General features: G+C 36.1%; 1 protein-coding gene across 7 annotated transcripts in view; it reads right to left on the bottom strand.

Moving 5' to 3' along the window:
• Positions 1–25,148, bottom strand: part of TRPM7 (transient receptor potential cation channel subfamily M member 7) — a 109,144-nt gene that overhangs the window by 71,300 nt on the left and 12,696 nt on the right. For 5 of the 7 annotated variants that reach the window (XR_011426589.1, XR_011426591.1, XR_011426596.1 and 2 more), the window contains exons 2-6: positions 16,460–16,539; positions 12,921–12,959; positions 4,306–4,504; positions 2,478–2,691; positions 160–284 (exon numbers count right to left, since the gene is read on the bottom strand). Coding sequence is in view for 2 of the 7 variants with exons in the window: in XM_023617564.2 (XP_023473332.1) it covers positions 160–284; positions 2,478–2,691; positions 4,306–4,504; positions 12,921–12,959; positions 16,460–16,539 (657 nt within the window). In the remaining 5 variants the exon portion in view is untranslated. Of the gene's footprint in view, positions 1–159; positions 285–2,477; positions 2,692–4,305; positions 4,505–12,920; positions 12,960–16,459; positions 16,540–25,148 lie in introns of those variants that run through there. The other 2 variants (XM_070236672.1, XM_070236663.1) reach the window with 2 other exon arrangements.

Raw genomic sequence — 25,148 nt, 5'->3', positions numbered from 1 at the left:
TTAGAAAGGATCAGAAGAAAACCTCAGGAAAATATTTTCTACACTTAATTTTAAAAGTATGGTATGATCATGAATATTTTAAGTTGTCTCTCATTATTCTTGCTCTAATTTTGTTATACATTGAGTTCAAATATAAGAAATTTTAAAAATCATTCTTACATCTCTCCCAACAAGATCATTTCTGTTCTCAATCACTCCCCATGGAGCTATTCCAATAGTGCAAATCTTTCGAGATGATCTGGAAGCATGTTCTTTGAGGGCATCACCAACATGTTTTGCCACACCTGTTTATACAAAATTTAATTCACTTTACTTGAAAGTCTTTTATTGTGTTCAGAACAATCCTGTACTCAATTTGCAACATTATAATTTGTGATATGTTTCTTTACATATACAAGATAAAAGGCAACAAGGTCCAAAGACAAACTTGCAAAAGAAAACACAAGAACCAAAAGAAAAAAAAACACCTATAATGTCAAATCATTACAGCTGCCTGAAACACTTGTAAAATGTTTACCATGTTGTTAGGCCTAGTCCTCTCCTAGATACCTCAGTAAGTAACTAGTTTTTTGTTACTGCTCTACAACTAAACAGAATGAAGAGTATGGCTCAGGACTATAAGCAAAACACACACACACACCCCCAAACAACTAGAAAAGTTGTTCAATTGATTCAAAAATTGGGAGAAAAGTGGAAAAGACTCTTCAAAAGAGTATATAACTCCTCATCATCACTTGCTATGGGCTAAACTGTATCCTCCCCAAAATTCCTATGTTGAAATCCTATCCTACTACCTCAGAATGTGACTGTATTTGGAGACAGATCCTTTAGAGAGGTCATCATATTAAAATGAGGCCATTAGGATGGACCCTGAACCAATCTAACTGGTGTCCTTTATAGGAAGAGGAAATTTGGACACAAAAAGAGACATCAGGGTTCACATGCACAGAACAAAGGCCATGAGAGGACACAGTGACAAGATGGCCATCTGTAAGCCAAGGAGAGAGGCCTCAGGAGGAACCAAACGTGCTAACATCTTGATCTTGGACCTCCAGAACTGTGAGAAAATAAATTTCTTTTGTTTAAGCCACTGTCTGTGGTATTTTGTCAAGGCAGTCCTAGCAAACCAATGCACCACACAACTTGATTTTCATAATGCATTAGATTTCATTCCTCACCTGGAATATGGAAATAGCATCTTCACTGGTCTTTCAACTGCTGCCCTGCCTGTCTAGTCTATTTTTATATCATACAAGTCATCTTTGCTCTTGGCAACTCTCTGCCTAAAACCTTTCCTTCTCGTTCAGAGTAAAAGCTGAAGTGCTTATAATGGCCTACAAGGCCTTATACAATACGCTGCCTATTTCCCCTGCTATTTCATCACACTACCCCATCCTAGCCCTGCCACCAGCACATACCCATAACTTTCTGACCTCTTCACCTAGCACTCCTTGCTCATTCCACTCAAGCTGCACTGAACTCCTCTTACTATACTCCCAACACACTAGCCATTTCTTCTGCTTTAAATGCTCTGCCATACATTATTCTTACTTTGCTGCCTCACTTCCTTCCACTTCTACTCCAATGTCACCTTATCAATGAAGCCCCCTCCACCACCCCTCACTATCCCTCCTCTGTATTTCATGTCTCCAGAGCACTTATCATCTAACATATTATACATTATTTAGTTATCTGTTTGTTGTCTGCATCTCCCCCACTAGAATATAAGTTCCATCAAGGTAAATTTGTAGAATGATATGCTTTCAGCAGCCAGAAAAATGTCTGACTCACAATGAGGTTCAAAAAAACAGTTGCTGATAATGAATTAGATGTTTGCAAAATAATTTAAGTGATAATTATGCTTTACTTTGGATATTAAAATTAATTTTAATTTTAATCTAACCATATATGTGATGGGGAAGACTGGAATGAAAGATTATAGCATATTAATAATTAATTTTGAAAGTTACTTCTTACCACTTCCTAGGCAATGGATTGCCATTCTTCTATCAATTCACCAGTAGTCAGAAAGTGACAGGAAGAACACTTTGCTCTGTAGTAGGGGTCAGCAACCTTTTTTTGTAAAGGGCCAAATAGTAAATATTTTAGGCTTTGTAGGGCATACACATCTATTCACCCCAGCTGTTGTAGCACAAAAGTAGCCACAGACAATACAAAAACAAATGAGTGTGGCTGTGTTCCAATAAACCTTTATTTACAAAAACAAGGAGTGGGCTGGATTTGGTGCATGGGGTCATAGTTTGCCAACCCCTGCTCTAAAGTATATTATTTTCTTAAAAGACTAAATGAAAACCAAATACTTTCACAGTTACCATTTATATCTAGGAACTGTAAATTATTTTACAGATGAACCAAATATATTTATATTCAGTGTTGAATATTATTTCAAATATCTAATATATATTATGAAAAATTTATAAACACACTAAATAAAATTGGTATAATCATCACAGTACCTGTGTTTACTCCTCCAGTTAAAATCCAGGCTCCGGTCGTAACTGCAGCTTTAATGAGACCCTTTCCAATCAACTGCTTGATTCGTGGGTGAAGCTCAAATTTCTGCATGCCCCCATGTACAGAGATAACAAGTTTGGGTAATTCCATTTGCCATTCTTTAAGCAAAAGTTGCAGAATGATTTCAGGTTTGGTGTCATAGGACAGTCTCACATACTAAAAAAGATTTTTAAAAAAACAAAATAATTGCATATGTTCATAGGTTTCATAATGCAACATTATATGACTTCAGAAAAATTTTATTTGAATCAGATGATTACAAAATAGATTTGATAAGCTACTTTTAATATATTTACACTCCTAGCAATAAGCAATAGCAAATGATTTTAAAGTTGGAAAATCATTCTCTAAGAGCTATAGAGGTAGTGGCACTCTTATTTTAAACTCCAAGGTTAAGGGGCCAGCCTGGTGACGCAGTGGTTAAGTGCGCACGTTCCACTTCAGCAGCCTGGGCCATAGTTGTGTATTTTTAGTTGTGGGTCCCTCTAGTTGTGGCATGTGGCATGCCACCTCAGCATAGCTTGATGAGCAGTGCCACGTCCGTGCCCAGGATTCAAACCAGCAAAATCCTGGGCCGCCGAAGTGGAGCGCACAAACTTAACCACTCAGCCACGGGGCCGGCCCCAAGAAAAACATTTTTAATCGTCTCTAAGAAAGGTTCTTTGCAAAACAATATACTGTCCATTCCTTTACAGAGATCAAACACCAATGAAAAATATCCCAAAGTATCAGAATTTTACAAAACTGAGAAGACTCCTGAGTCTCTTAAGAATGCTCTGTAATGAGATTTGTTCTATACTCTTTCTGCATTAGTTTAGTTTAACTCATTATTAAACTTGAACACATAAAACGAGGAATTCTACTTCTGACAATGATGGACTAGGTTGTTTTGGACTAACTCTGCCCCTGGGAACTACAAAAACTAGAAAATAGATAAATAACATTTTTTAAGGCATAAGAGAGCTACCAAGGTAGTGAGAACTTGCAGGATCAGGATCCAAGAGAATAGGAAAATTTGGAGAGATGGGCCCACCATTTGGCACTGCTTTTCCCATCAAAGAAGGCAGGCAGTCAGAACAACGTAAATGGTAAAATGTTGGTAAATCTACATGAATAATAATTATGTTTCAGGGGTGTAAAATACACAAAGAAATAAAATTCATGCCAATAAAAGCATGTGAGTCATAAGGGAAATAAATGCAGTTACAAGTATTCTAAAGATTCCTACATTGTCCAGGAAGTAGTAAGAGTACTAATTTATAAGAGCCACCAGTTAAAAATGCATTTTATAATGTTTATTATAAGATTAAAGAATAGAAAAAGAATGTATAAATAACATGCTAATAGGAAAGGGCAGAAATAACAATACTTAATCCAAAAGACACAAGAAAGAAAGGGGAACAAAGTGAGACAGTAGACTAAATTTAAAATATATGTATTTTATTTACATATCAAAAAGAAACCTCTTACATAAGGAAAGTTTAAAAGTAAAAGGGAAGAAAGAAAATTTAGTTACGGTGATTTCAGAAAAAGCAGACTTTGTCAAGAAAAACGACAAGAGATAAAAGACATTTCATAATTTAAAAAAGTTCAATTCACCAAGACATAACAATTCTCTATGTGTATGCACCTATACAAAGATCTTCAAAATACATAAAGAAATCATTGAGACTAATTGTCTTGACATAGTGTTTTATAAATTGTCATATAAATAAATGTATATTATTTAGATAAGATAAACTGAAATAAAAAATCGAATACTTGACATACCTTTGCTCTGTAGGAATGAGAACCCCCTTGAAAATTTATGACTCCATATGCATCCGTTGGGCTCTGTTCTGTATGTTTTTCCACAGACCATTCTTCTGGTGTCTGATTAAAATGGTCACCCAATTTCACATCTGAGTATTTCATGGCAAGACTTGCAGTAAAACAAGCATGTTGCTTGACTAAGCGACCACAAAAACACCTAAAAAAATAAAAGAAATTTTAAAAAGACCTTTCAAAAAATTAGTCCATGAAAAACTGAATTAAAATGAATGAACCGGGGCCGGCCCCATGGCCAAGTGGTTGAGTTCGAGCACTCTGCTTCAGCGGTCCAGGGTTTCTGCTGGTTCAAATCCTGGGCACGGACATGGCACTGCTTGTCAGGCCATGCTGAGGCGGCGTCCCACATGCCACAACCAGAAGGACTCACAACTAAAAATATACAACTATGTACTGAGGGGCTTTGGGGAGAAAAGGGGGAAAAAATAATGATAATAAAACGAATGAACCAATGAAGAATATGAAAATAATTTGACTTTTTGATTTTAGGGTATTATCTTCACCATAGCATTGACATAATATAAATACGTTAGTATTTGATGATGTAGGAGTCATCTACATTTAGTGTGGGGCATCTACTAAATGTAGTACAGTCATGCATTGCTTAACGACAGGGATACATTCTGAGAAATACATCATTGGGTGAGTTCTTCATTGTGCCAACATCATACAGTGGACTTACACAAACCTAGGTAGTATAGCCTACTACACACCCAGGCTATATGGCACCAATCTTATGGGACCACTGTCATATATACAATCTGTTGTTGACCAAAACGTCATCAGGTGGTGCATGATTGTATAACCATATAATAAATAGTATTCAGCAAGAGAAAGGAATGAACCACTGATATGGATGAATCTCAAAATCATTATGCTGAATGAAAGAAGCCAGATGCCAAAGAGTACATATTTATATGATTCCATGTATACAGAACTCAAGAAAATGCAAACTAATCTATATGTGACAACAACAGGGCCTGGGGCCAGGGGCAGAAAGGTTTGCACTCTACCTAGAAGCACTTCTTGGACCACTATGTAGGAAGCAGGAACCCAATGAAGCCAGGCAGATTTGATAAACAAAATCATATAAGAGTTTGTAGAAGCCAAAGAGCTAATGTGGGGCAGAAAACAAAAGGAGGAAGGAGCTAGAGAAAGTTCCACATATATGCAGAAGGGCCTCCTTAAGCATGAGTAAGAATAAACCACCCAAGGCAAAGGTAAAAACTACTAGACAGCAGTAAGCCAAATAATTCCTGAAGTTCATAAAGGGTAGGGAAAAGTTTGTGTTTCCACCAACCAGAGGGAGAGAGCTCATAAGACACAGGACTAAGATAGGGTCCTCAGAAGACTAATGCGTAATTAAAGGACTAAATTAGACCTAGAACACATGTGCCCTGACAAGTGTAAGAGCAAGACTTGAAAGAATCAAACTGATCCAAAGGACCTTAATAACATGATAAAATAAGTACAAAACTCCCTAACGGAATACAACAAAAATCCAATAACCCAAAATATAAAATTCACAGTAGGCAGCATCCATCAAAAATTACTAGGCATGTGGGGGCCAGCATGGCGGCATAGCGGTTAAGTTCGCATGCTCTGCTTCGGCAGCCTGGGTTCACCGGTTTGGATCCTGGACGTGGACCTACACATCACTCATCAAGCCATGCTGTGGCGGTATCCCACATAAAAATAGAGGAAGATTGGCACAGATGTTAGCTCACAGCCATTCTTCCTCACCAAATAAAAAACTCCAAAACAAATGAACAAAAACAATTACTAGGCATGTGAAGAAGTCAGAATATATAAGTGAAAAAAAAATCAGTAAATGAAGACCCAGAAATTGTATAAAGATGATGGAATTAGCAGAAAAGGACACTGAAACAACTACAGGCATACCTCGTTTTATTGCATGTTGCTTTACTGCCCTTTGCAGATATTGAGTGTTTTACAAATTGAAGGTCTGAGGTAACCCTGCGTCAAGCAAGTCTATCAGTGCCATTTTTCCAACAGCATTTGCTCACTGTATGTCTCTGAGTCACATTTTGGCAATTCTTACACCACTTCAAACTTTTTCATTGTTGATTATCCTATTTGTTGTGGTGATCAGTGATCTTTGACGTTACTACTGTAATTGTTTGGGGCACCATGAACTGTGCCTATATAAGACCGTGAACTAATAAATGTTGCATGTGTTCTCCTGTCCTTCTTCCTCTCCTCAGGCCTCCCTATTTCTAAGACACAATACTGAATATTGAAATTAGGCCAGTTAATAACCCTAGAATGGCTTTTAAGAGTTAAGTGAAAGGAAGAGTTGCATGTCTCTCACTTAAAATCAAAAGCAAGAAATGATTAAGCTTAGTGAGGAAGGCATGTCGAAAGCCAAAACAGGCTGAAAACTAGGTCTCTTGTGCCAAACAATTAGCCAAATTGAACGCAAAAGAAAAGCTCTTGAAGGAAATTAAAAGTGCTCCCCCAGCAAACACACAAATGATAAGACAGTGAAACAGCCTTACTGCCGATATGGAGAAAGTTTTAGTGGTCTAGAGAGATCAAACCAGCCACAACATTCCCTTAAGCCAAAGCCTAATCCAGAGTAAGGCCTTAACTCTCTTCAATTCTGTGAAGGCTGAAAGAGGTGAATAAGCTGAAGAAGAAAAGTCTGAAGCTAGCAGAGGTTGGTTCGTGACGTTTAAAGAAAGAAGCTGTCTCCATAACATAAAAGTGCAAGGTGAAGCTGCGAGTGCTGATGTAGAAGTTGTGGCAAATTAACCAGAAGATCTAGCAAAGACAATTAATGAAGGTGGCTACACTAAATAACAGATTTTCAATGTAGATGAAAGAGCCTTCTATTGAAAGAAGATGCCACCTAGGACTTTCATAGTTAGAAAGAAGTCAATGCCTGGCTTCAAAGCTTCAAAGGACAGGGTAATTCTCTTGTTAGACACTAAGGCAGTTGGTGACTTAAGTTGAAGCCAATGCCATTTACCTTTCTAAAAATCCTAGGGCCCTTAAGTATTATACTAAATCCACTCTGCCTGTGCTCTATAAGTGGAACAACAAAGCCTGGATGACAGGACATCTGTTTACAACATGGTTGACTGAATATTTTAAGCCCACTGTTCAGACTTACTGCTCAGAACTAAAGATTCCTTTCAAAACATGACCACTCACTGATAATGCACCTGGTCACACAAGAGCTCTGATGGAGATCTACAATGAGATTAATGTTGTTTTCATGTCTGCTAACACAACATCCATTCTGCAGCCCATGGATCAAGGAGTTATTTCAACTTTCAAGTCTTATTATTTAAGAAATACATTTCATAAGGCTATAGCTGCCATAGACAGCGATTCCGCTGATGGATCTGGTAAAACTTTCTGGAAAGGATTCACCATTCTAGATGCCATTAAGAACATTTGTGATTCACGGAAAGAGGTCAAAATACCAACATTAACAGGAGTTTTGGAAGGTTCCAGGATTGGAATCAACCCATGGATGACTTTAAGAGATTCAAGACTTCAGTGGAGGAAGTCACTGCAGATGTAGCAGAAATAGCAAGAGAACTAGAATTAGAATTGGGGCCTGAAGATGTGACTGAATTGCTGCAATCTCATGACAAAACTTTAACAGATGAGTTGTTTCTTACAGATGAGCAAAGAAACTGGTTTCTTGAGATGGAATCTACTCCTGGTGAAGATGCTATGAAGACTACTGAAATGACAACAAAGGATTTAGAATATTACATAAACTTAGGTGATAAAGCAATAGAAGGGTTTGAGAGGATGGACTCCAGTTTTGAAAGAAGTTCTACTGTGGGTAAAATGCTATCAAGCAGCATCACGTGCTACAGAGAAATTGTTCATAAAAGGAAGAGTCAATCAATGTGGCAGACTTCACTGGTGTCTTATTTTAAGAAAGTGCCAAGCCACCTCACCTTTAGCAACCACGACCCTGATCAGTCAGCAGCCATAAACATCAATTCACGACCTTTCACCAACAAAAAGATTACGAATCACTGAAGGCTCACATGGTTAGCATTTTTTAGCAATAAAGTATTTTTAAATTAAGGTATATACATTGTTTTTTTAGACATAATGCTATTGCACACTTAACAGACTACAGTATAATGTAAATGTAACTTTTACATATACAATAGGAAACCAAAGTTTGTGTGACTCACTTTACTGTGATACTCACTTTATTGCAGTGGTCTGGAAGCAAACCTGCAATATCTCCAAGGTATGCCCTGTTATTATAAATAAGCTCCAACTATTAAGAAATGCTTAGGGTGCCGCCTGGTGATGCAGCGGTTAAGTGTGCATGTTCCGAGTCAGTGGCCTAGGGTTCGCCGGTTCGGATCCCGGGTGTGAACATGGCACCGCTTGGCAAGCCATACTGTGGTAGTTGTCCCACATATAAAGCAGAGGAAGATGGGCACAGATGTTAGCTCAGGGCTAGTCTTCCTCAGAAAAAAGAGGAGGATTGGCAGGACTTAGTTCATGGCTAATCTTCCACAAAAAAAAAAAAAAGAAAGAAAGAAAAGAAATGCTTGGGAAGATAGACAAAAACATGAACATGAGGAAGGAACTGGAAAATATTTTTTTAAAAAAAGGCCCAACTAGAATCTAAAGGTAACAGAGTATCTGAAATGAAAATGTCACAGGGTAGGATTTATATATCAGACACTACAAAATAAGAAAACCAGTAAATTTGAAGACATAGCAATAGCAACTATCCAAAATGAAATACTGAGAAAAAAGACTGAAAGGAACAATGAGAATAGAACAGTAGTGACCCATGGAACACTATCAAGTAGCTCAACACAACCATAATTCAAGTCCCAGAAAGAAGGAAGTGGGAGCAAAAATTTTAAAACATATTGGGCAAAAGTTTGAAAACTGTTTGACAGATCTGAGCAGTTCAATAAGAACTATGCAAAACAAACTTGAAGAAATCACAGTAGGGCACTGCTGAAAGCCACGCAAAAAGAGAATATCTTAAAAGCAACCAGACTACAAATGTCACATTATATACGGGAGAACAAAGATAAGAATGACAGAAGACATCTTGTCCAAAACCATGCAAGCCAAAAGTCACTAGTATAGCACCTTTGAAGTACTAAAAGGAAAAAAAACTATCAACTTAGAATCCTATAAGACTTGAACAAAACTATCAGCCAACCAAAGTGATTTAACAGACGTTTATAGAACACTCCACCCAACAAGAGAATAAAAACTCTACTAGAGTGCACAGGAACTACTCACCAAGATTAACCACATTCTGGGCCATAAAATAAGTCTCAATAAACTAAAAAGGATGTAAATTATAAAAAGTATGCTCTCCAACTACAATAAAATTAAACTAGAAACCAACAAAAGAAACTACCTGGAAAAAATGATCTAATTAACTCATGAATCAAAGAAACTCACAAAAAAAAACTAGAAAATATTTAGAACAAAATGAAAACAAAAACAGTATCAAAATATATAAGATGCAATTGTATAGTGTTTAGAAGTAAAGTTATAGTGTGTATTTATACATAAACTTTACAGTATAAAAATACACTATTATATAGGATAAAAAAATACACTATATAGTAGTATAAAGTTTAAATTAGAAAAAACCTGCAAGCAATACCAATCTAAACTTCCACCTTAACAATTAAAAACAGCAAACTAAACCCAAAGTAAGCTGATGGAAAGAAAAAATAAAAAGAACATAATGAAACAGAAAAAGAGGAGAACAATGAAGAAAAATCAATAAACAAAGAGCTTGCTCATAGAAAAGACCAACGAAATTCAACATTCATTCACTATAAACATTTCAGCAAACCAGGAAAGGAGGGAACTTCCTCAATACAGATATCATCATACTTACTAAAATCTTAGCTGTGAGTACACTTTGAGCCCTGTGAGTCCTTCTACCTAATTACCAAACCTAGGGTCATCTTGGGGACTCCTGACAAAAGTGAACAAAATATATGAAGATAACTGTTTTTAAGCACTGGACAAGAGGAAACTTGGTCCTTGAAATGAGGGAAATAACAGGGGAGTCCCCATGACTGTACCAGCCCTGGGCAATCTTTCAATCATTGTGCACAGAGGTGATGCTCAGGCAGAAAACAGCAGTGTCACTGAGCTGAGCAAGGAGGTAGAAAACAGAATTCCAGGCTGCTGAAACAGTTGGAATTTGTAGCAGGCTGCCAGAAAAGAAAGAACTGTAGAGAGAGAGAGAGGAAGAAACTTGCATGAGGATTCATCATGGGTTCTTGGCCATGGACTGAGCTGTATCTGTGTCAGGCAACACTCTGTGACACCTAGCAGAAATGATCTGCTGTGGGTTTGAGAATGGAGTCATAAAGGCCTAGGAGACATTGCACTTTTAGTTCAGGATGAAAAGACATCACTAAGCACCTTGGTCATTCAGCTGAGACCCTAAAAAGGCTACAGATTAGGAGTAAGGTCCATATACTAGGACTAAGTTTAAAATAAAAATAGAGCTGCCCCAACAAAGAATAAATAAAGCCTGATGGGACAAAAGAATGCCAATAACTTAATCATCCATCAGAACAAAACTGAACACCCTTTAAAGGAAGATAACATAGTCCAGAATCCCTAAAGTGGATCAGACACAACATTCATAACATACAATAAAAAATTACTGGACATATATAAAAGCAAGAAAATGTGACTCATAACCAAGAAAAAAAGTGGACAACAGAAACAGACCCTAAATGATGCAGGTGTTGGAATTAGTAAACAGATTTTAATGCAGGTATTAGAAATACGTTCAAGGACTTCTAGAAATAGATGGTGATAATAAAGAGACAGATAGGGTACCTCAGCAGTGACATAGAAACTGTAATAAAGAATCAAATGGAAATTCCACAAATGAAAAATATGCATGAAATGAAAAGTTCATTGGATTGGCAAAACAATATATTAAAGATTGCAGAAATAAGGGTTAGTGAACCTGAAGACAGATCAACACATATGACCTAATTTGATAAATGGAAAAAAATTTTAATTAAAAAACAATAATAAAACAGGGCCTCAATGACCTGTGGGAAATATCAAGGAATCTAACATATGTATAACTGGAGTCCTAGAGGGAAGAGAGAGAGAATGAGGAAGAAAAATATTTTAAGAAACAATGGTCAAAAACTTCCCAATTTGGTGAAAAACATGAACTTGCAGATATTCATGCAAGCAGAGAAAATACAAAGAGAACCACTCTCAAGCAAATTATAGACCTGCTGCTGAAATTGAAACTACAGGAAAAAAAAAATCTTTAAAGGAGCCAGAGGAAAAAAAAGACCCACTACATAGAAGAGAATTACACTAATGACGGGCGACTTTTCAGGAGAACCAGAAGACAATATAATGATATTCTTAAAGTGCTGGAAGGAGAAAACTGTCAACTTAGAATTCTACAGCTAGTGAAAATATCCTTCAAAAAGGAAAGTACAATAAAAATATTTTCAGATAAAATAAGCTGAGAAAATTCATCTCCAGTATATCTAAATGCTACCAAATGCTGAAGGAAACTCTTCAGCCTGAATGGAAAGACACCAGGTGGAACTTTTCATCTAGAGGAAGGAATGAATAGGACTGAAGATGGTAAAACAACTCAATATATCTAAAATGAACTCATTCTATACACTTTTGTTTTTAGCCTACCAACCAGAGACCTTCTCGTCTTCCTCTTACATTCCTTGATCAGATCTTCATGAACAATATTACTACTTATTCAGTTGCTTAAGTAAGAAATTTAGGTACCATCCTCAAATCCTCCCTTTCTCCACATATCTGCCACATCCTATTGAGTTTATCTCATTAATCCCTTCAAATGTCTACTTGTCTTCATCATCACAGCCACTATCTTAATTCAGGCTCTCATTTTTTGCCAGAAGTACTCCAAAACTTTCCAAACAATTTTTTTTCTCCCAATCCAATCTCCTCAAAATGCCAACTGCTTTTACTGGGGGGAAAAAGAACAATCTGAGCATGTTACTTCCCTGTACAATATCCTTTTAACATGAAATCAAAGCTATGTGGCACAGTACACGAAGAGCTGAAACGATCTGGCCCCTGCTTATTTGTCAAACTCAGATCTCTCCAGTGTCCACCTTACATTCTACAGTTCCTGACGGCGCCCTCATCTCTTCACTGTTGGGCCTTCCCAGATCTCTCCAGTGTCCACCTTACATTCTACAGTTCCTGACGGCGCCCTCATCTCTTCACTGTTGGGCCTTCCCATATCTCTTCTCTCTGCCTAAAATCCCTTGTCCTCAATCTTTATTCAATTAACATCCAACTTCAGAATTCTGATCACGTAGCTTCACTTCAGTTTCAAGCAGCCTTGTCTGATCCCTCACCTCTGAGTCTGAGTAAAGTACCCCTCAAATACAACAGCTTGTGAATTTTATCCCACTGTATTCTAACTGATGTTTCTAATAGATCAGAAGTTTTATTTTTCAAGTTTTTATTTATTAGAGTATTAGTTTTATTTTTCAAAATTTGTGCAATAGAGTTATGTTATTAAAACTTACCTGACGAGTTGCTGACAAATTTGACATCCTGGAAGGCATCTATGAAACAAGGTAAATTTGTTACTTAAAAGCAAAAAAAAATTTTTAGTTTAAACTAAACCATATAAAATCCACATAAAAGTACAAAACAAAGGAAAATTATATATTTAGTTTAATTTTTCAGTAGATACCATAGGTCATTTATACCTTGATTTATATATTCAAATGACTTTTTTAAGACTCACATAGTTTCCACATTTTAAATACAATTAGTTACGACATAAAATCCAGACACCATAAAAGAAAAGACTGACAGATTTAACTACATAAAAATACATCATTTCTACACAGGAAAAATATGCCACTAACAAAGTCTAAAGTCAAAGTGAGAAAAAATATTTGCTGACAAAAGGTTAGTTCCCCTAATATATAAAGAGCTTCTTCAAATAAATACAAAAAAGAAAAATATATGAACAGATAGTTGATAGTAAAAACATACATAGGAAAGCCATTTGATTATAAAAGATTTTTTAAAAATCCTTTAAGACAATATCTTGGCAAGAATATAGAGAAAGGTTGTCTCATATCTGCTGGGAGGAATATAAATTAATATAATCTCTAGGTAGGGCAATTTGGTAATACTCATCAAAATGAAAAATGTAGACTCCTTCTTAAACTCTAATTCTAGTACTAAAAGTACAGGCTAAAAAGTATCTGTAGCATACGTGTAAAATAATTAATTAATTAATTAATGAAGGTTATTCACTACAGTATTTTTTTTCTAATCGCAAAAAGAAAAACAATAGCTAAAATAAGGGACTACTAAGACAAATTATCATTCAAGCATATAATTAAAAAGGATGCAACAATTAAGAACAAAATGGTTATTGTCAAGATAAACACAATGAACTAAACAGTATGTATTTAAAAGGAGAGAGGGAGGAATAAATATACATTTGCTTAGACATTCAAAGACTATAACTATTTCTGGAAGATATTTCAAAGAATAGGTAATAAGGTTTCCTTCAGGAAGGGCAACTTAAGGCACAGAGGTAGAAAGGAGACTTCCACTTTAAGTGTTGGTACCTTGTAAATCCATGTATTAACCTATTCATATAAAATTGATTTTAAAACTCAACTTGTGTAGAAAGAAATGACCAGCTGTATTTGTAAATTATGCCTCATATGGATGGCTAAAGCCAAAGATACTTAATAATAGCCTGGTATTTCTTTAACACCTAAATGAGTACTTTTATTATTTCTATTGAAAAATTAAATCAACAAAATAATAGGGAAAAAACTCCTTAATAATACAATCTGTTTTTTTAGTATAGCAAAACCATAATATTCTCTCAATGAAAGAACAGTGTCTTATTTTAGAACTTATTTGGAACACATTGAAATATGGAGATCTAAATTCTAATCCTATCATTATGAATTATTAGCCATGTGACCTGGGAAATGTGAATTATGCTCTCTGGTTAAGAAATGTGATGTTATGCTGTTATAAAATGTATATTTAATAATTAGTAATAAATTCAAATCAATCATAGAATAATGATTGGAAGAGACATTAGCTTCTCTATTTTATTTGTTTATTTTTTGGTGAGGAAGATTGGCCCTGAGCTAACATCTATTGCCAATCTTTCTCTTTTTGCCTAAGGAAGATTGTCTCTGAGCTAACATCTGTACCAATCTTTCTCTATTTTGTACATGGGACACTGCCACAGAGTGGCTTGACAAGCAGGGTATAGGTCCGCGCCTGAGATCTGAATCCAGGAATCCCGAGCCACCAAAGTGGAGCACATGAATTAAACCACTACACCACCGGGCTGGGCCCAGGTCATCTATTTTAATGATCTAAAAAGACATTGATACAATTTACCAAAAATCGGAATATTAAAAAATGTGGTGTTCTCAATAGTAATCAAATAAATGCAATTTAAGACATTTACTATTTATCACTTTTTCCTGAAGATGATGGAAAACGTTACTATAGTCAATCTTCAGTAAAGTAAGCATTCTCATCACTACCGGTGATAATGTATACTGCTTTAATCCTCTTGGAAAGCTTTTTGGGAGCACATATACTAAGTGGGGAAAAAGCCTTAAATACAAAAAACGTTTTATCCTCTAAGATCTTTATATGGCCTAATTTTCATTCATAATGGCTAAAAATTAAAAACAATTCAAATGTCCAAGAGTAGAATAGGTATATGAATTGTGGTATATACACTAACAAAATATTAACTACCATCTTGTAAAATTTCTATAATATGAAAAAATACATTTACTATAACATTTTGCTAAAAAGCAGATACAGTATTTTACATATAAACAGCAATATTTTAAAACAAAAGCTACGCATTCAGGAAACATTAAAAATAAATGCAACAAAATATTATTAATAATGAGTGTCTTGATGTACCGAAACTGAGTACTGAGGCAACTTTCTGCTTCTCAAAAGTTTGCCAATTTATCATGTACATTACTCTTATAATAGAAATTTGTTTAAGTGACAGATATATTCAAAATACACATTTTTTTCACTGTTAAAATAAAAAGAAATGTCGAATTCAAACACCAGGTTTATGTAATATAACAAACAAAGGTATAGAAACTCTATTCAACAAATATTTACTGAGTATCTACTATGGACAATAGATGCTATAAATTTAAAATACATCAGTTAATAAAAAATTACCTATTTGGTTATGTTCTTATAAAAGCCATATATCAAATAGTAGTACAAGCTGCAGAGAAGATTACTGGATAGAGAACAAGGTTTGATACATAGGAAAGGTAGGAAGATTCACAAATCTTATAGATGCCTTTGTCAATTAATTTTTCCTACATGCCTATGAAAAGAGATGCTCTGTAGGCTAGGAAATAACTATATCTTTGGTCTGCCCTTTTAAGCTTTTTTCTATTTTTAGGCTTCAGAAAAAATAATTTTAGGAAAAATGTTTTGTCAAATACCTCACAAGGTCAACTTTTTCTTGAAATTTAGTTAATGTCCTTTACTTGTAAATTTTTCTATTATCAAAGCTATTTTAAAGACCAAAAAGTCAACCAGAGATGCCTAAAGTCTCTGACAATAGGTTTTCCCGTAGGTGCTGATCTAAATCTACAGTGTAGCAAATAAAAACAGCAACTATTAGGTTCATAATGGTTTCTTCTGCATGAACCATCGTGTTGGGTACTGAACAGAGGTCCAATAAACAGATAAACACTTTTAAGTTCTCAGTATCAGTGAATCAGTTTAAAAAAAGAGCGCCTTCTAACTGCCTTATCTCTGTAATACCCTAGTATAATTTGGGGGAGTTTAGGGATGGGGAACACTCCGAAGAAAAGGTTTTATGTTGTAAATGTCACTAAGAACTCCAGAATACTGATATCTTGCAAATGATATCTCCTTTTCCAATGCTAAAAGAAGAATAATTAACAGTAAGCACAAAAATTAACAATAACTACAAATAATTTAATGATTTTGGTGTTTAATAAACAAACAACAATATAGTTTATATCTCAATTTCTAGAAGAAACAAAAGTGTGCTTACCTGTGAGGGTCTTTGGAACTTGGTATAATATATACACATTCCCTCTTGGTCAAAGTGCTTTCTATCCAGGATTTCTGGGACTAAAACAAAAAGTTTTAAAAGATGGTTTATAAATTAACCCACTAACATTACAAGGAAATAACTTAATAATAAATACTAAAAAGAAACAGTCTCATACTTTTTTTTAATTCACTGAATATTTACTACATACTACATGCTTACTTATGGACAGCACACCTAAAACATTAGAATCATTCCATCTACAGTGGTTCTCCCTTATCTGCAGTTTTGCTTTCATGGTTTCAGTTACCCACAGTCAACTGAAGTCCAAAAACATTAAATGGAAAATTCCAGAAATAAACAATTCATAAGTTTTAAATTGCATACTATTCTGAGTAGCATAATGTAATCACACGCTGTCCCATTCCCACCTGGGACGTGAATCACCCCTTTGTCCGGCGTATTCACACTGTATACGCTAACTGCCCATTAGTCACTTAGTAACCATCGCAGTTATCAGATCAACTGTGGTGATATCGCAGTGCTCGTGTTCAAGTAATCCTTATTTTACTTCATAATGGCCCCAAAGTGCAAGAGTAGAGATGCTGGAAATTCGGATATGCCAAAGAGAAGCCGCAAAGAGCTTTCTTTAAGTGAAAAGATCAAAGTTCTTGACTTAATAAGGGAAGAAAAAAAATGGTATGCTGAGGTTACTGTGATCTAGGGTAAGAACAAATCTTCTATCGGTGAAATTGTGAAGAAGAAAAAAATTCGTGCTAGCTTTGCTGTCGCACCTCAAATATGTATGTATAGCAAAAAACATAGTATGTAAAGGGTTCAGTACTAACTACAGTTTCAGGCATCCACCGGGGTCTTGGACTGTATCCCCCTCAGACAAGGAGGGACTACTGTAAATCCAGTGTGATTCAGATTACTAAATCAACAGTGCTGTGCAGATACTGTTGCTTCAGATAACCAGAGAGGAAGGGAATCACGTTTGAGACTCCCACTGTGAGGCAAAAATCTCAAGAGGGGCTAGTGTTATCCTGAGAAGTGGATCATTTAAAAGCTAATTAAAAGTGGCTGTCAGATTTAAGTAAAAAAATAAAACCTAACTCTCTTCTATTTCTAAAATAAATAGCTAAAGCATAAGGGCACAGAATAGCTAATGGCACAGGAATAGAAAAAGATATCAAGCAAATTCTAATCAAAAGAAAGACAGTATCAGAAAAAAATTGACACTAAACATCAACAGGGATAATGCAGATTATTACATGATTACAAATGTTTGATTCACCAGATTTCTGTAACAGTCTTAAACATGAATAACCAAATAAAATAGTCTCAAAGTACAAAAAGCAAAAAATTAATAAGGAGAATAAGACAAGGCTAGGATCAAAGCAGAAGATTAACGTATTTCCTCAATTATTGTAAATCTCAAATTACTTCAAATTTAAAAGATTTTTAAAAATTAATTTTTGGGGGCCGGCCCCATGGCCAAGTGGTTAAGTTCTCGTGCTCAGCTTCGGCGGCACAGGGTTTCGCTGGTTCGAATGCTGGGTGTGGACATGGCACTGCTCGTCAAGCCACGCTGAGGCAGCATCCCATATGCCATAACTAGAAGCACTCACAACTAAAAATACACACAACTATGTACCGGGGGGCTTCGGGAGAAAAAGGAAAAATTAAATCTTTAAAAAGAAAATTTAATTTTTTATACCACTACTTAGGCTTCTGCCTGGATCCCTAGACTTTATATCCTGCTACTGATGACTGATTAAAAAGGAATGAGGCATTATATACTGAGGTAGGTGAAACTCCATAAATTAGGATTGAGTAGATTAAAGACCTTGGGCTCTATCCCCTATATAATATATACATATATATCAATCACCAGGACAGTACAAAAAGGAAGAGCCTATATTTCCAAAAGGAAACCTCTAGAAGACAAAATTATGATGGGTGAAGTTTGCAAGTTCCACTCAAATCCTTCAGGTACCCTAATGATAAACCTTAGTCTAGCCCCCAATCCTAATTCTGCTTCCCAAATTATGTCTCTCCATTCAAAATGTCAGTTTCCTAGGTCAACTGTTCTCCTTTAAATAGATTCACTCAGGGTAGGAGGAAATTACATCATGATCTCTTAGTTATTAAAATCACAAGATGCCCTCTGGAACTTAGGGTCCTTTGTCAGCAAAATGCTCTACACTCTAAAGCTCATTTAACACAGTCCCTCCACCATCTCCTTATTCTAACTAAAATCTGCTATTCCCTTGAAGAATTTGCTTCCCCTACATCATTCTCTGAAAAAAAAGTAGGAATCTCTCTAGCATCACTGTAGTAGAACTCATGTTTGCTTCTAGAATACAGGTGGCAAACCCAACCCTGACAGAATCCAATTCTCCACCTACTCCATAACTGACTACACACTATTAATATGACTAGAGAAAAGCAAAAACAATGCCCTCTGGTTTCACTTTAAAACTCTGACCACAAACTTCAAATGTCCCTTAATGATGACCAACAATCGCACTATTATTTCCTTGGTCCATTTTCTCACTCTCCTGTATGATTTCACACCATTTCCTTCTCTCCTCAAACCTCCAACCCTCATTCCCCATTCTCACTCTCAACTGATGATCTCACCTCCCATTTCACTGAGAAAATCGAAGCTACAAGAAGAAAACCTCTACAAACTTCTATCAAACCTATCCACCAATGAGCTGTCTATACCATATTCTGCCTTCCTTCCTGTGACTATCTGTGCTCCTATTTAAGCCCAACCACTCTTCTTGTACCCTAGACCCCATACCCCTCACTGACTAAAGGACCCTCTCCACCAATTCTCCCTTAATTTTTTTTTCCTTCTTTATTAACTCATTCCCATCAGCATGCAAGATGCTGTTATTCTCCCCATTTTAAAACACAAAATACAACAAATCTTTGCTTGACTCCACTTCCCCGTCAAGTTTCATGTTTCTGCCTCCATCTATAGTAAAGATCATTGGAAAAATTTTTTCCTCTTTTCTTCTCCTCTCACACTTTCTAAAATCCACTCTAGTTAAGCTTTCAAGCTAATCATTCTCCTGGAATAAGTTTCAACAAGATCACCAATGACTTTCTCTAAATCCAAAGGTCAATTTTCAGGACTCAGCTTCATCGATATATCAAAAACATTTAACAAAGTTGATCATTCTCATCTTCTTGAAACATTTTCATCAGTTAGTTTGGTTTTCTTCCCTTCACTGACCACTCCTTTTATCTCCTTGCTGATCATCATCTTCTCCCCAATCTTTGGACTTCTTTTTTCCAATTAAATTCACTCAGACCTTGGACTTCTTTTTTTCTAATTATATTCATTCTTTTAGTGCTCACATCCAGTTTACCATCAATACACTAAATGACTACCAAATTTATATTTCCAAGCCAGAGCCTTCCCTGAACTCCATACTCATATATCCAACTGCCTACTCAACAGCTTCATTTTGATGTCTAACAGGCATCAAACTTAACATGGCCAAAACTGAACTCACCTTTCACCCAAACATTTATTTCTCATGCAGTGTTCCCTATCTCAGTAAATAGGAACTCTATTCTTCCAGTTCTGTTCTTTTTCTTTTTTTGGCAAAAATCTTAATGACATCCTTGATTTTCTCTTCTTATATACTTCATAAATAATCTCATGAGTAAAACCTGTCAGCTTGACTTCAAAACACTTCCAGAATCCAAACACTTCTCACACGTCCACTGCTACTATTCTGATGCAAGCCATCACCACCTCTTGCCTGGCTTACTGAAGAAACTATCCATGCCACTCTACAGTCTATTCCTCAAAAGAGATAAATTAATCCTTTTAAAATATGTCATAATGTCACCTCTACACTCAAAATTCTCTAATATCTTCACATTTTATTCAAGAGTTTTATAAAAGGCCAAAGTCCTTAGAGTAACCTTTAAGGTCCTAGTTCTCTGCATATCCACACCCTGCCTCATTCCTTTCTGTCACCTCTTTCAAGTCTTTGAGGAAATGTCACCTTTTCAAGGAGGCTTACAGTATTTAAAAATGCAATCTCCATTGCCACTACTCCCTTATGCAACTACACAGCAATGGAACCAACCCCAAGATCACATTTAGAGCATTGTTCCAAGAATCAAAACATCTGGCCACGTCAGTTAAACTGCTGGTATGTTATTCCTATACTGGCCCCTTCTCCCACTCTACAACCACACACTGAAGCTGGGCAGAGTATTTGTAACTGAAGAGACAAGACATTTATTCATGTGACTTCTGCCTGTAACTTAAAAAATATTATTTGGTAGTGCTGCTCTGATACATGATGATGTGAGGTTAAATTTCTACCAAAACCAACTTAATCTACTGCTTTAAACTCATGAAATTTTCAGTATGCTCTACTATAAAAAAACACAGGATTTAGGAGTGGCATTGAAATTATACTGTAATTTGTCATTTAAAAGGTTGCTTCTCTCTTTTAGAATTATCAGAATTGGCTTGTTAAAAAAAGAGCAGATCAGTGATTGTTTTATTGCTATATTCTTACTGGTTGTTCTTGACTGATAAAATTCAGATACAGATAGTATAAAGTGAGACCAAGATTTGTTTGGAATTTCTCACTTTAAGCTATTGAGAAACAACTGGCAATGACTGCAGCTCAGGCCCATGCTATGGTAATGAAGCCCACCAAAATCAGATACCAGAACTAGACATTTAACATGTTCAAATAATCTACTAAAATAATGGAAATAAATATACATGCATTAAGAAGCACTCAGAGTGCTCTGGTATCAACTGTATGAAGTTTTTATTTAACTAAATCATTTGCAGTTCATGGGTATACACATAAAGCCTACAATATGAATGAAAGATGGGCAAAGGGTAAAGACAGATTGAACAAATTGTTAATTAAGAATATAGTGGAACTCTTTAGAGTTCTGTTAAACAATAACTACTTAACAAAACAGAAAGAAGTCTTGGGAGGGACTTGGGAATACAGGGGAGTAGATAAATGCCATGAAATGCAACCTTGTACAACTTATAACCCCTTTTTTTTCCTCTTTCTTCCCTTGATAGGACAATTAGGCAAAAAACCAGCAAGGCCAGAGTAGACTTAAACATCATCATCAGCCAATTTTACCTGACGGAATTTATAGAATACTCCACCCAACAATAGCATATCTTTATATTTGGACATAAGTCCTATATCAATAACTCTGAAAACTCAACTGTAAAAAAACCCCAATCAATCCAACTAACAAATGGGCAAAAGAAAGGAGGAGGCATTACGCTAAAGAGGATATGCTTATTTTACCAAGTAAGCATATGAAAAGGTGCTCAACTTCAGTGGCCATTAGGAAAATGCAAATTTAAAACCACCATAAGATACCACTTCACAAACACTAGAAGGGCTATAATCAAATGCTGACAATACCAAGTACAGGCAAGGATGTATAAGCTGGAATTCTAATACTTTCCTAGTAGGAATGTAGAACAGTATAAACACTTAGAAAGGAAAGGTTTCATCATTTATTAAAGAGTTAAACATAAACTTACATATGACCCAACAATTCCACTCCTAAGAATCTTCCCAAGAAAAATGAGGGACCGGTCCCATGGCCTAGTGGTTAAGTTCAGGGTGCTCTGCTTCGGCAGCCCAGGGTTCAGTTCCCAGGTGCAGACCTACACCACTCGTCGACAGCCATGCTATGGCGGTGTGCCACATACAAAATAGAGGAAGACTGGCACAGATGTTAGCTCAAGGTAAATCTTCCTTAAGCAAAAAGAGGAAGATCGGCAACAGATGTTAGCTCAGGGCCAATCTTCCTCAGCAAAAAAAAAAGAAAAATGAAAACATGCCCACACAAAGACTTGTATTTGAATATTCACAGAAGCATTATTCATAATTGCCAACAAGGTGAAATATCCATACAATGGTATACTACTTAGCAATAAAGGACAAGCTAAGGATAACACGTAACATTGCTGGACCTCAAAAACATTACGCCAAGTGGAAAATGCCAGGCACATAGGATTATATGTTCCATTTACACAAAATTTCTAGAAAAGCCAAAACCATAGAAATAGTAAGTTTCATAACAGCCATGGGCTGAGTTAGAGTAGGGATAAACTGCAAACAAAAACAAGGACTTTGTGAGGTGATAGAAGTGTTCTAAAATTGGATTGTAGTAGTTACAAAACTAAATAAATTGGGGCCAGCCTGGTGGCTCAGCGGTTAAGTGCACACGTTCCACTTCAGCGGCCCAAGGTTCACTGGTTCAGATCCCGGGTGCAGACATGGCACTGCTTGGCAAGCCATGCTGTGGCAGGCATCCCACAGATAAAGTAGAGGAAGATGGTCAAGGATGTTAGCTCAGGGCCTGTCTTCCTCAGCAAAAGAGGAGGATTGGCAGCAGATGTTAGCTCAGGGCTAATCTTCCTCACACACACACACACACAAAAACACTAAATAAATTTATTAAAAACCAGCAAATCCGTACACTTACAAAGGGAAAATTTTATAGTATATGCATTATACCACAATAAAGCTGTTTAAAAGCACAGGCAGGTTATTAAAAGACATGTAAAACAGAATGAGGAGGTCAAATGTATGTTTAATCAGAGTTCCAGAAGGAGAAAAGGGAAGAATAGGAAGAGGCAATGTTTAAAGAGATGATGAGACTTTCCCAGAACTGATGAAAAACACCAAACCAGAGAATCTAAAAACTCAATTCCTACACAGGATTTTTAAAAAGAAATCCACATGTAGGTATGTATTAGTGTAACTTCACAACATGAAGAGAAAGAAAAGAACTTAAAATACAGTTAATTTAGAAAAGGTCAGAGGTAGAACTTTCCAGAAATGATCTTTTATTATCTTTAGCACAATGCCTGGCACATAGTTACAAGTTTTTACTTATAAAACACCTTGAGGGATATGCTTTCAAATGTAAACTCCCTGAAGATAGTGGCTGTTTATAAATTGTTTTGTACAACAAATGAAGGTCAAAGGAGTACAAAACCCACCAGGAGGGTTTATAGGCTCAACTAGAGATTAGCCTCCCGAAATACTATAGGCCACACTTAGCACCAGCCTCCTAGAAAAACACATGAGTGGGTCACAGATTGCCAATAAGGCAGCATCAACTGTTCTTCTTTAGTGGGAGTCCTTGGATCAACCATGCAGCAGACAGCTCAAGTGCAAGGTAACAAGATAACACTGAGCAGGTAGAGGATCTGCCCTTGCCTCATGCCCCTCAAAAGTCAGTAACTCTTGTAATAACCACATAGACATAGATCTAAGGTCCCCTCAAGGAATACGGCCAGTTACAGGAATCACTGCAAACAGGAAAACCCAAAGCTATGACTTCTCTCTAACTAGATATTTCGAGTTTCCCAATCCACATATAATTGACCCACACATCACGTAAAAAATGTTGCCTAAAAACAGTTGACACTGTATCTTTTGTAAACCCTTTGCCTCAAATGCATGTAACAAGAAGAGATAACTTCAATTAGCAGAATGAGTGTGTTTGTCAGGCCCCCTTCTAAATATTTTATATGCATTACCTCATCCTATGCTCACAGTAATCCTATGAATTGGGTACTATTAGTATTCCCATATTACAGATGCAGAGACTTAGTTAGACACAGAAGTTGGGGAATCGTCAAAAGTCACACAATTAATAGTTTGCCCTGGCTCCAAAGCCTCTACTGACTTTTTAAGAGAAATTTAAGATAAGCATTTCAAAATCACTTGATATACTTTAAATAACCCGCCTTTGTTACATCTTTTTTGAAACCAATAAGTAGAAATACACGAAATATTTTCAAAAGGCAAACTCTTATGTGATCTCTCTGTATATACTTTTCTGAACATAGAAAAAACCAAATAGAACAGAAGGGTTAACATACCTCTCCTAAAAGGTATTATTAATTACTAACTACTGCTAACCAGTATTAGCTTTCCCTCTTTTCTTTCTGCTATTCTGCTCCGCAGCAATAGACTGTCTGAAGCAACTCCAACTATAGTTATTCAAATGGGGCTGGGGATACGTATGGAGGAATTAGACCAAGAGATTTCAAAATGACTGCTCTACAGCAATGAACTAATGCCCAGTTAAGTCTAAATGGTGGCTTGCAAAACTTTGGATAGTTATTAATTGAAATACTCATAAAAATGAATCACAGGTATATACTTTTCATAGCTTATGCCTTTCTATTAAATGTAAATAAAAATATTTTCACTGACATTTTTACTTGAGATAGTTATACACAGAAGAAAAACGAATCCCAAGTAGCATTTAACATAAGAAACGATCAGAGCTTTCTTTAGGAAGATTAATCTGGCAGGGAGACAAGTGAAAGTAAACCAGAGCCACTAGTTTTTGGGGGAAGGGCAATGGGGGACTGGACTAGTAAAGGAATTGATACAACAAAATTTCCAAATCCAATGTCTTAGAAAAAATAAGCACTACAGATTGATTATTAATATAGTCCTGGTTTCTCATCCTTTCTTCAGATTCACCTCCACGCTTATTTTCCAACCACACATGCAACTTATGGGACCCCAATGAACACTTTTCCCTTTAAACTGATGCTTCCCTCAATTTCCCCACTTACTACAGAAGTATGGCTATACTCTAAATGAGGGATCAGCAATTTTTTCTATAAAGG

This window comes from Equus caballus, chromosome 1 (genome assembly GCF_041296265.1).
Source record: "Equus caballus isolate H_3958 breed thoroughbred chromosome 1, TB-T2T, whole genome shotgun sequence".
Classification (NCBI taxonomy): Eukaryota; Metazoa; Chordata; class Mammalia; order Perissodactyla; family Equidae; genus Equus; species Equus caballus.
This window is presented reverse-complemented; position numbering and strand designations above follow the sequence as displayed.